Source organism: Pterocles gutturalis, unplaced genomic scaffold (genome assembly GCF_000699245.1).
Source record: "Pterocles gutturalis isolate BGI_N339 unplaced genomic scaffold, ASM69924v1 scaffold23937, whole genome shotgun sequence".
NCBI classification, from domain to species: Eukaryota; Metazoa; Chordata; class Aves; order Pterocliformes; family Pteroclidae; genus Pterocles; species Pterocles gutturalis.
In genome coordinates, this window is record NW_010116101.1 from 1 (window position 1) to 13,006 (window position 13,006).

Genomic DNA, 13,006 nt, shown 5'->3' on the forward strand with positions numbered 1-13,006 from the left:
GTCAGGGAAAAGTAGGACGCCGGTTGGGAAGGCGAGTCTCGCAGGGACGCTGTGCACGTGTGGCCGAGGCCGGGGAAACCGCTCCGAGCGCTGGGGCCACCCCGTGAGCACGGCCATGGGCCACAGCCCCCGCTCGGCACGGCCCTTCGCCCACGGACAGGCCTCTGAACCCACCGTCTGTTCATGTGCAGGTGTGGGCCTTGGTCTTCTGGTGGACTGCTGCAGGATACCTTAAAACTGACACAAGCAAACATCTTGGAAATACAGACGTTCCTGCTTTCCAGGGAAATAAACTTAACCTGCTCATAATAGGATGGGAACCTTTGTGTTCTTTCATGTAGTTACCAAATTAAAATATAACTCTAAACCTCCCTAAACACTGACTAGTTCAGAGAATAGGTAGGGTGGATATTTGCATTGAATGAAGTAGCTTCAGTGAGGCAGTACCTACTTAATTTTTTTCTTTACATCCTAAATCTATACTTTACCAGAGCTATTCCATTGCTAATTTCAAGATGAAAATATTTTTGGGTGTCATCCTGATCTTTAGATGAAGTTTTTCTGCCTCTGAATAACACTTGTTCTTTTACAAACATGCATATAATACTGGTACAATTCTTGCACAAAGAAAAAAGGGCCTCTCTTCTCCCCCAGCAGGATTTGATGTTTTAGGATTTCTCCCGTGTATCCCTTCTGTTTGAGAGTAGCAAGAGATCCACACAAGTATACTCTGGTTGATCCCAGGATGGCTCATGCAATCCTTAAATAGTGCTTTAAGATTACTTTCAATTTCTCACAAGCATTGTTTGATAGTATATATATATAGCAAAACATAAATTATTCTTGCTCCCTTCTTCCCCTCCCCCAGATAGGTATTTTTTGAAACAGAAGGAAGATTAATTACAAATATGAGCTACTTTGAGAGAGAATGAAATAAAGAACCACAAAGTTCTTGCTGGCTGTAAGCCTTTACCGTAATAACCTTCATTGTAAGGCATATTTTGGCCAGTTTGGGTGCCTGAGAAGTTGGCATGCATCATGCAGCAGAAGCAGGCACAAGGCTGTTCCACCAAGGGGGACACAGTTTTCTTCAGAAACTACCAGATGTCAGAGAATATATTTCTATCAGTAATTCTTTTCACAGTTGAACTGGCAGCGTTTTTTTTCTGCTGTTACAGTGACAGATCAATTATAACTGTTTTGTGAAGAAAGATACTGCTTCCTAGTAAGTCAGTTTTTACAGAAGTTGAGGTTTTTTTTGAGGATAGCTGATGCAGGTGTAGCGAGAGGTGTACCATCAGCTTCCAAACTTAGTCACAGATCTCCAGTGCACAGATTGCTTGCTGTGCTATTGTCTTCTGAAAAACACAAATGTGAAATTGAACAAAACAACTACTTTTGGTATTTTCAATTACATTTATGGTTCTCTCCCTATGTCTCTTTATGTGTTTTTGTAAACTCTTTTCCTTCAAAAATGCACTTACCAGCAACGTGCACATCAACACTACTGGAAATTCATATTCCACTCCTGCAAGCAAATCCCATGAGCCTGGCGCTGCTTACCCTAATGCTGCTCGTGTCCTTGTTTACAGCAGCCAGGACTGGACAGGAGGCAGGACACCCAAGACAGAAACTATGCTTGCGGTTGTGAGTTAAATCTGCTGGTGATCGTCCTCTGGCACCCAGACTAAGGGGAAGCAGAGCATTCCCTATCGCACCCCTTGGTGCTCAGCCTCTGAAGCTGTGTTGTTTGCCAGCTCCACTGAGAATAACTCAGTGGCCAGGAGCGGATGGAGAAATCGCTAGTTGGTTCAGGGCAAACATTTTTAGGGGTCTTTCTAACTGTTTGTAGGCATTCAGTTTTCATCAAAACATGCTCAGACATGTCAGTTGACTAGTATAGCCATAGCCAGAGAGACCCAAAGTGTGTCTGTGGAAATGTTCCTCCACCTGAAAGATCCTATATGCCAGTATTTTTGCCTGCTTAGGCAATGATTTCAGCTCTTTCATTCACATGCCTACTAATTCTTTGCCACCACATGCCACCAAGAGAGATTGTTGTTTCCTCATCCACCTTAAATGTCTGCGGAGGCTTCTCTCCACCCCAGTAATGGCCTTATGGCAGCTCTTTTCATCCACCCAACACACGATGGGCTTGAAAGTCTTGTTACACACGATACAGAATGCAAAGTGGTGATGATACAGCAAAAGCAAATGTGTTTGATGTTTAAATTGCAGGCATCAAAGTCACAAAAGGGCACAGGACCAGCATTAAAACATTTCAGAAATAAGTGGGACAAGAAGCTGTGTGTAATTAATCTATTTGCTGGCCATTATTTGACTGTGAGGTAAGTGGGGCTCATTTCTCCTCAGGAAGGATAGGAAATGCAGAGAAACAGTAACTTTATCTGGCTCTGAAACCTTCACATTTGAGTATGGAAATCATCGCTTAAGAGAACAAATAAATAAAAGCAACTGTGGAATTAAGGTTTTGTGCATGCACACAATTAAAGAAACCCCACAGTAAACATGGTTTTCTTTAGAGTATCATATATCAAAGCAGGCATCAAATCTTTATTCTTCTAATTGTAAATATCACTTTTAAACTAACTGCTTTTTTCTTCCATCTAACTTTGTCAGGATCACACCGAGATAAAATAACCTTTCTGCCCATGTAGTCTTGGATTAAGCATACCTCCCGAGTGTATCGGAGAGGTTTGTCATAGCTTCATGAACCCCTGAATTAGCAAAGGAAAATGTTCCTAATCTGGGCCATAATGAAAACCAGGCTTTTATGAAATGAAGCAAGTGATTCATTCTTCGAGATAATTTCTGCAGAGCGCTGTCTCATTAAAAATGATAGACTGACAAACTAATGATAATTATTTTAGTTGCTTCTCCTCTCTCAATGGTACGTAGTTAAAAGTAACAGCTGAAAAGTACATTGTGATTTTTTGAATATATTTAGACACACTAATAGATGTGGGTTTGCATTTATATATACTCATGGTCTTCATAGTTATATCTACATAGAGCTAATACTGGGCTATACTGATAAGAAAATTAAGTTGCGCATGTCTTCTGATGTGTTTGTAGGAATTGTTGTTTTCTGAAATAATTAACTTCAAAATAACACAAAGAAAATATAACAAGAAATGAATTCACTGTTACTTGCCATTTAGTTTAAAAAAATTGGAGAGCTGATCTAAAAAAAACCCCCAAACCCCTAATGTTTAAAACAAAGAAAAAAAAACATTGAAAATTAGTAGTTTGGAACAAAAATCTACTAGTAGATAATGTTATTTAAGGCTAGGCAACTGTACTGTTGTTGCTATAGATATATCAGTCAGCACTTACTGAGATATAGTATCAGGCCAGACAATACATCTTACTTCTAAACTTCTGCTGAATCGAAACCCAGACCATTATCAGTGTGGTTCTCGACACTCCACTTGTCCAACTGACTCCAGATACAGCACACAGACCAAGGGCCCGATGGGGCTGCTGTTGCTTGGCAGTACACCACTAAGTAACCAGACACTCTTCGTTCCCTTTTATGTAATAGCTATTGCAAAGTAAAAGTCAATACTATCTGAGTGGCCAAGAGTTCAAGGATGCATCTCACGGTCAGGTGATATGCTCCTGTACATGGGGTTATTCGTTTGATGCATGAGATTAAAACTGACATCCTGTGCTTCAGTAGTACATGTGTAACTCCAAACACCAACATAACCAAACAGCAAGGATAAAAAAAAATAGTTTATGACCCAACTGAAGTGACAAACTAAAGAAATTCAAAGTTTACTGAAACAGTTCAGGAAATTGAAAGCTTTGTTTAACTTTGTTTAGAGAACTGCTGTAAGAGACCAAATAAAAATGTAGGGGAACATTTACTACACTTTTTTATGCCAGGATTTTACAATCATTCCCCTTCCTTCTCTTCCAAACAAATTACTGAGTCAAAAAATCCCATATGCATATTAATAGCAACTGTACTAGTAAACTAATAGTTGAACAGGATGCTTCTGTGCACAGAATAACTGGAGATGTTATCTCAGAAGAAAGCTGGATCACTGTTCTGAGGTAACCTAAATGGATCCTGGACAATCTTTTCCCTGTTTCTCAAAGGTTACTTTCAAAAATCTGCAAGTTTAGTTTCTTCCAAGAAAACAATTGTTAACAATCTCTTTCTTTCTTTGCTTTTCCTCAGTGTTTTAAACAACTGCATTTTCTGTTACATTGTCTCCACAGGTTGGTATTATTTAGATCAGTTTTTGGTTTATTTTGGTTTTGTCCTTGATTCCGCGGTGTTGTTGTTTTGCTGGATTTTAGCATCTGCACCATCCCACTGCTTGGAATGATGTTGTTAAGGAAATGCCAGCATACTTGCTTATGAAGTATATTATGAAGACACATTTGGGCTATAAAGACCAACAAAGTTCACCATGAATGTGAAGAGGTCTACCTATGTTCGTCTTGTATGACAACTGGAACGCAGACACTTCCCCTTTTACCACGCACAGTAAGAACTGCTAGGCACTTGTACCACCACTAACCTAAACGGAAGGCATGGGCCCATCCTGAAAACTCTGCAGGATTACACTAAACTTATTTCAGTTTTCCAGGTTAAAACCAGATATGCAGATTTGAAAATATTATTTTTGATAAGCAACTTTAAATACCAGAGCTCAGTCAGATTAAGCCTTGCTACATTATTGCCTTTAAAAATGCAAACTTAAAAAGTGGTGTGGGTTTTTTACTCTAGACATACTTGCTTTTCATAAGACTTGGAAAACTAAGGTTTTATATGTAGGAACCATCTTTTATGCTAGATGGAGTTTTACATCTATAACCATTATATCGGCTATGCTTACATGAAAAGAAAGATGAAGCTTGATGTACAAACCTTATGCAAATATGCCTGTCATATACCTGAAAACACCAGGAATGATCAGGCTGGTTTTTAAGGAAGCGGACATTTGGAGCAGGGATTGTGAGTTCCGAGTCATCCGGTGAAGATTTGCCACTATCAGAACAGAACTACCCTTCTTTTTAGAAGGTGTTGTGTCAAACTGAACAGTAGACAGATCCTAATGTCTCCAGCTTAAATCTGTGAGCAGTTGTATTTGTCAAGAGTAGGCATTAAGCTTTGAATAGTCTGATTTTTATGGGTGTAACGGATTTCAGTTTTGTGGCCTTTAATTAATTCCAGATACAAAAAGCTTCTAAAATAGCTCTTATTTACCATGACTTATCTTGCATCTGTTAAGTAAAAGTGAAAAACACTATAAAAATACAGATCGTACTTAAGATGATTTGTAGTTGAGAAAGTGTATGGTAAGAAAGAAACTACTTTGGGAAGTCAAATGTATGCAGGTTTAAACCAATTCACTTTCCATGATGAAAAATACCAGAGGGCTTTCTGTCCAAGTTGCTAACAGAGACAATTTTACATAGTCCTTTCTTACAGTTAACAGCAGTTAAAACTACTTAGTTCTCTTCAATTCCCATGGGATGAATATTGACTGAACAATTACAGCTATAATCTTTTCAGTCTCCTTACAAAAGTTTTATGCAGAATTATGTCATTAAGACAGAGCTTACTGTATGTAACATGCTTATAATTCAATTGTGCTTAATGGCTCCTACCTACTTAATTTTACCCTTTTTTCTTCATATTTGGAATTTCATTAATGTTTTGTCACAGAAGTTTATGAAATAGATGACAAACAGAACATTTATATACATAATAAAACTACAGGAAGCATCCATATGCCTAAGAAGAATCAAAAAATCTTGTAAAGAAAACTATTTTTTATTTAAATTTCATGTCTTAAGCACTGTGACAAAGTATGGTTTTAAAATCTGTGTAAGTCTGAAATGTTTGTCCCTCACTCTGCCCTCTCTCCAAGTAAATGAGACAATTTTATACATATCTACAGTATTTAATAAAGATGTCCAAACCAGCGTAAGTTTTTACATAAATGTTTCAGCACTTAAAATAAAGAGAAACATTTAATTTGCTCTCACTCAGACAGCAAAATTAAATGGAAACATAATGTTCTGAAGAAAGAATGCATTAAAGCATTTACCTCTGTGGGGAAATGCAGTATCTTAATATGACGATTTAACAAAAACAACAGTTTAATTGAAGCAGTTAACTCTGTTCTTATTTAAATGCCTAAATGTTTGCCAGTTAATCATATCTAATTAATAATTAATCAGTACTTCTTTTGGAGTCTGACAGTATTTTTTTATAACAAATTATTGGAAGTTACTTGATAGGGTTTTCTGTAAATTCTTTGGCTGCATACATTAGGAAGTTAAATACACATCAAAGCTACTAGCTACAAGTACCCTAAAAAATAGTACACATTTACAGATTATACAGGGATCAGAGTGCAGATCTGATGAGAGAGTTGTTTTCAAGGACTAACTTACAACATCCATTTTTACATCCCAAACAGAAAGCTGTAGACAAACTAACTGAGATTCTTAGATTTAGAAATCTCTTTGCAGAGCTTCATGACCACCTAAAAATGCCTCAAAGTAAACTGTTGCTTTATGTAATAATGTTATCGCTTTCACCTGCAGTGTCTGTCTCCTCTTTTTTTTCTTTTGAAGAACGCAGACGTTCAAAAACTGCTCATACAAAGAACAGATATAATGGTTGTATCCCCATATGGAATTATAACAATTTTAGATTCTTTTACGTCTTTTGAAGATTTCTTGTAAGCAAAATATGAAAGCAGAAATCCAAGTCAGTCCTCAGAAAAAGCTTAGGGTTAGAGTGATTTTGTGAAAATAGTTAATTTTCTTCTTGCAACATTTCTTCTATTTCTTTATCCCAGTTTTCATCACGCTTTTCTGATTCCGTCACCACCTCATACTCTTGAAGCTCTTGTTGTAATTCCTTTTCCCAATCAGCAGTTTCTTCTACAAGAGATAAATGATGTGTAAGAATTAAATTGATAATATAGAATGTTCCTTATTTATATAAAACTAGATAAATTTGCATTGAGTCTTTCTTATATCCCCTGAACTTTATAGACAATTTTCCTTAAAAATTAAAGAAACTTCAAGATCAGAAATTTAATCTTCTTATTGACCACAGACAGCAATTAATTAATATACAAGTCTATATTCCTATGTTCCTATTCCTATACTATAATAAAGATATAAAAAGCAAATATGCAACTTAGTTGTAACAAGCATCCCTTTGCAAGCTCATTTCCTACAATCTGTCTACTATCAACTGAATCTCCCTTTGTACTTTTAAATCTCCAGAAAAAAAAGAATGAAGCTTGTAAATTTGTTGAATATACTGTTATAGAAAAAAAAAGAAAATCAAGACCAAATACTGTGGATAATTTAAAAAAAGAAGCAGGTATTCTCACAGACATTTGTGGCTAGGCAAGCTCATTTAATCAGGGTTAAAGGTAAGCATAATTCATACTTCAGGGCAAAAAAATGAGTCAGAATCCTGTGTTGTTAATCTCTGTTTTAATTAGCTCTACCTATCATATGCAAGAGTATGGGGGAGGAGATGGGTGTTTGATATGTTACGCATTAGTTAGTACTTCAGCCTAGATATAAAGGTATGTAATTCCATAGTCCAACTCAGTAAGGCCAGCTGAGATTTCTCAGAACAAATTACACACTAATGACTTATTGAAACACTTCCATCAAAAAGCTAGATGCAAGGAACTGATATTACTTTTAAGAATTCCTGAAGCTTGGCTATGTAGTGGAAAAAAAAAACCAAAACAATTTCAGAATAGAAGGATCAGCAATATCCAAAACACATTGTACAATGAATTCAGAAAACTGTATTATGATAAGCATCTACATATACAAGTGTCTTCATAGTAAAGAGGTAACCGTGTATGGCCAGGGTCACATTATCACAGATTGTTTTTATTCTTTTTACGCTGATATTAGTTCTTCTGAATTAAGTATAAGCTCCACTTTATTTCTTCTCATCATTCTCAAAGCTATTTGTTAAATTTTAACTGTTCCAAATGCATGTAAGCCTTTTACAGCAGAGGCATCTGCAAACTCAGAGTCTGGTGCAAAAACTGCCTAGCCCAACTTCCAAATACTGTACTTTACCTACAAGGATGTCAATTAAAGAAAGAAAAATTCATACGCGTAAGGACCTATGCAAGAGAAGGCAGGGAAAGAAGGAAGTAGACAGAAAAAAATACTCCGCTGTCACTTCTGTAAAAGAGCCATCTAGAAATTGTTAGGTTCTTTGGATTTAAACTCCTCACAGCTAACATTCCATATAAGATGTGGTTTGACTGTGGTAAGAATTACCATTAATTTCTGCAATATTTCATTGCAGGTAATTTAATACACTTTGAAAAACAGTCACAAATCTACTTTCCTAAATTGAATTACAATTTTTTTTTAATCAACCTATCTTAGAATTACTGTATTTAAGACGCAGAAGGTAATAATAGCTTTACCTTCTACTACTGAAGTCTCTTCTCTCTTTTTGTCTAGCACCAGTTGTTCCATTTCTTTTCTTAGGTCTTCCTGATTCAGATTACAGGCATCAAAAGCATCACTCACAAATTCTGATACACCTGGACTTGTGGAAATCTCTTCCTCATCCTGCAGTAAGATAGTTTTGTATAAGCTTATCCAAAAAGGGGAAAAAAGGGTCAACAATACATACTTCCATTCATGTGACTGATTGCCTTTTAGATAAGAGTCAGCAAAAAAACCAAACCAAATGCATTACTCTGACAACTCTTTATGGGCTATTTTTCTTTAAGACTACTTCTGTACAAACAAAGATGTTAGATAGCTATACTGAAAATGATCTGCTTTGCATCCTAGGCTCCTTTTTGTGTTCTCTTAACAACTTTAATTCAGTGTTTGTAATCTTCAGAAACAATAATAAACTCATAAGTAGTTGAGAACAGTACCTAAGGCTAATATTAAATTTTGACCACAATTCACAGAATCACAGAATGTTAGAGATTGGAAGGGACCTCGAAAGATCATCTAGTCCAATCCCCCTGCCGGAGCAGGAACACCTTCAGTAACGATTTCCTACACACAAATGAGATTAAGAGAGGACTGTTCTTTGGAAATCTTTCTAGCTTAATTTAGTCCACTGTATATTATTGGCAAGTGAGTACATAGCTCTGCTTATGCCAAGAGTGTTCTCTGGCACTGATTTTACAATCCACAAATGGACAAGGATCGTGACGTGTCTAAGTTAAAGGTTTTTGCAGTATCAAGCAAAACTCTTCTTGCAGTTGCAATAAAACAATGTTGCTATTGCAATGCATCATTTAGATTTCTGATACTTAAGCCAGACAACTGCTGAAGAGTTGGACAGAACATGGCATACAAATATATTTTTATGAAGGTATGCCTCATGTCTAAATACAATGGAAGTCTTCTACTCTAAATATTTTGGAAACGTCACTCTTCAGAGCAAAAACATGTTTTACTATAATGTGTAGGATACTAATGAAAGTATTCCTCAGATAAACTACTGTTTTTCCTACTGAAAATTAGTTTAAAGTGTATGCACTAAAAATTACTAACACAACAGAACAGCAGCAGGTTAGGACTATCAGATGTTATTATGATTTCATAGCACAACTTACTCAAAAGGATGCATAATTACCTACTAAGTAACAGTTTCACATACTAAATACCAGATAAAATATAACAGGATTCTTACCTCTTGAGATTTTATTTGAGGCTTTATGGTAACAGGTGGTGTTTTTGGCCGTACTGTTTCTATCAAGGAGAAAAGAAAGGTAGATTACATTTAAATATAAAAAGATCTCATTTAATCTGCATAGCTATTAAATGTACAAGAAAGTATTGTATTTTAAATTTTAAGGAGTCCTGGTGGTTAAAAGCTGAATTCAGCCACAGGTAAAGCATTTGCAACAACAAAACAGAAGAGAAGCAATTTTCTATTCTTAAGTAAGGCAAATATAGCAAACCAGTTCCTCATTATGACTCCAAAGTTAAATCACAGGAACTCCTCTGCCCTTCGGAATGATCCAAAGAACTACGTAAGTAGGAACAGTTGGGAATCTGAAAGAATGTCTTCTATTAAAGCACTTACAGATTGCACCACATGTCATGCTACAAAGGTGTAGACTTGGTCATGCAATCCAGTTACTGCCTATCACAGAAGTTCCCAAACTCCCCTGATCAGATACTACTCCTGACATGGGCAGTAGTTAGCTCTTAGGTATACCGGACTAGATCTGTACGCACACCCCTAAACGCACACAAGAAGAGTGCTCCGCAGCCTTACTTTCTTTCACACTGGCAAAGGAAGTCACTGAAAAACACAAACCCTTGGAGCTGTTCCCAATTTTCAATGAAAACTCACTGTGCATTCTGTATTCAGTAGCATTGTGCCAGAAAGACAATGACTGTTTACAAGCAAGGACAGATCTTTTTTCCTGGCAGGTAAAGGAACACCCCAGCTTTCCTCCTTATGCAACTAGCATGGTAAAAGAGTCACAATAAAGAGACAGGTGGCTGCAAGAACAATTAACATACTCGGCAGGTTGTGGTAGTGATGGGAGTGCTTGCTTAGCAGTTCTGTTTGTTTACACATGTATAGCAGCTCGGAGGTTGCAGCTCTGCTTACTGCAGCATGCCCGCCCAGGTGGACTCTTCCCGCTTACTCAGCAATTTCTGAAGGGGGAATTTTTAAGGTTTAATTTTTAAAATTAAGATCAGCTTTAATTAAAGTGATTCCCTAATTGGTAGTTGTCCCTGATTATACAGCTCATCTACTCAATGCCCACTGCTCTCTGTCCCATCTTCTCTTCCCCTTCACAGGCTTCAGAGGATCTGTTATTGCACCCAGCACCACAGCCAAAGAGGCTCCAGCACTCCCTGCTCAGGCGTGGCAGTAACTCTTTGCTGTTCAGCACCAAGTGCCCAAAGCACGACGCAAGAGAGGTGCCTCAAGCTCCATCTGCTGCTCTCATGCGGAAGTTGCACAGCAGCTCTGCATTGGGCCATGCACCAATCTGAAGTGACTAACACACCATTAGCACTGTTCTGGACATACTGGCCTGGCATCATCTGCTTCACTGCTCATGTGCTCTCTGCCTGAGATAACTTCATTCTCAAGTAAATAGTTACTAGAACTTGTCATTTTGTTATAGATCTTATACAGTATCTACACTAGAATGTGGAATGTCTTCTATTTGTCGCTTCTTTTTTCCTTCACATCAACCATGCTAATTTAAGTTAGTGAAAACCGCAGGTAAGGAGGAGGCAGACAGAGATAAAAATGGAGGGCAATTAATTCTATTTTATAGACATCAGTCAGCTTTTAGAAGAAAGTCTGAACATTATGAAGAGTTACCAACAGGCAATTACTTCCACTTCTAGTCTCCAACTAGGGAATCCAAACTTCAAAAATGCTATTTAAATAAAAATTAACAGATGACTCAGAGCTTCCCAAACCTATGTGAATTTCGAATCAAACTAAAGATGTATTTACTACAGTCTGGTAAATGTATCTTTGCCATTACAGAATACACATCCATTAGGACAGTAAATCTATCTACACAGCCTATACTGGTCTTCTGAATTCTATGAGATCCCCAATAGGCCAAAAGACAGCACTTTTTAAATTTTTTTTTTAATGCAGATATGTTTTGTTTTCAGTCATAATGGTAATTTTACTATAATAACTCTTTGGGTGTTATCCAGCAATTTTCTCTTTGACTGGCAATTTCCAAGGGTTTGGATAACTCACAAATAATAGTTTTGTTGTTCAGTAGGGCCAGTTACCATCTCTACAGGAGAGTTGAGACACTTCAATTAAAACAGCCATAGTTTGGCAAATGTGAGTACTGTAAAAAAAAAAGTGAAGTTATGCTGCTCTAGGAACTTAGAGTTTAAGACTGCCCATTTAACTACATCTTTAGCCTGCATAAAGGAAACTTTCAGCACTGTAATTAACGACAGAGTTACTTCTATTTGACTAGCCCATCAGCCACAACAGTAGCAGCTTTCTTTTTTTCTGAAATTGGTTTACTGAAGCAATGATATGCAGAAACAGAAATAAAATAAAAAGCTCAGTGCAAAGGAGAAGCACACTGATAGTAAACAGGCTTTGCAGAGAATATGCTTATAAACAACAGTGAAGAAAATATTTTTTTGGCAGAATTTGTTTCTAATCTTTCCAAATGCAACCTTTTCCTCTACACAAAGGACTAAATGCAGTAGCAAATGAAAGGATCCAATACTCAAAGATCTATTGTGAAGCACTACAGAAACCAGAGAAGAGTCAATACTCTTAATAGTCTATAATATAATCCAATCAGTTGACGCAATAAAAAAATCCAGAGGAACAGAAATCCAAAAAAGATTAAAAAAAAATCAAAACAATCAAGAAATGAAAGAGAGAAAGAAAGAAAGAAAGAAAGAAAGAAAGATAAATGCATTTAAATGTCAGTTAGGTGCAAAGGTTCACAAAATAATGAGAATACCAGCTATTTCCTGAGTTGATGGCACCTTCAAGGGTAACAGTAAACACAATTTGCTTATAGGAAATTAAAAAAAATACGAGCTGAATTATGTTGGGAGCATAGAAGTGATATGACATGAACAGGTAAGTAGGAACGATCCTAAATACAGTCTGCACTGAAAGGTAAAAACAAAAACTTTCTATGATTAAAGACTTACTGTAGGACATTTAAGAGTGGTTTTTTACACATGGTAAAAAAAGTAAGTCTCAACTTCCACAAAACTATCAGTTGTTTTTCCATATAGTGACATTTCCTCTAGTGCTGTTTCTATGGAGAGAAAAGAACATACTTATGTTGTGGTTTTGTGTGGTGGGTTTTGTTTGGAAGCAGGGAGGGGCCACAGTAATGGCTCCTGTAAGTAGCTGCTAAAGGGTTTCCCTGGACTCCAGCTCTCCTGGCAGCATGTGGTGGCCCCTGTAAGTGACTGCTAAGGGTTCACCCCCACTCCCGGCTCCAAGGTTTTAGTA

General features: G+C 37.0%; 1 protein-coding gene across 1 annotated transcript in view; it reads right to left on the minus strand.

Annotated features, from left to right (window-relative positions):
* Positions 1 to 5,799: 5,799 nt before the first annotated feature.
* The window catches only part of SYAP1 (synapse associated protein 1), a gene marked incomplete at its 5' end in the record, with an annotated part of 17,325 nt that continues 10,118 nt past the window's right edge, over positions 5,800 to 13,006 (minus strand). Inside the window, 3 exons of the mRNA XM_010075413.1 lie at positions 5,800 to 6,936; positions 8,472 to 8,619; positions 9,707 to 9,765. Coding sequence (XP_010073715.1) covers positions 6,809 to 6,936; positions 8,472 to 8,619; positions 9,707 to 9,765 — 335 coding nt within the window. The remainder of the gene's footprint in view (positions 6,937 to 8,471; positions 8,620 to 9,706; positions 9,766 to 13,006) is intronic.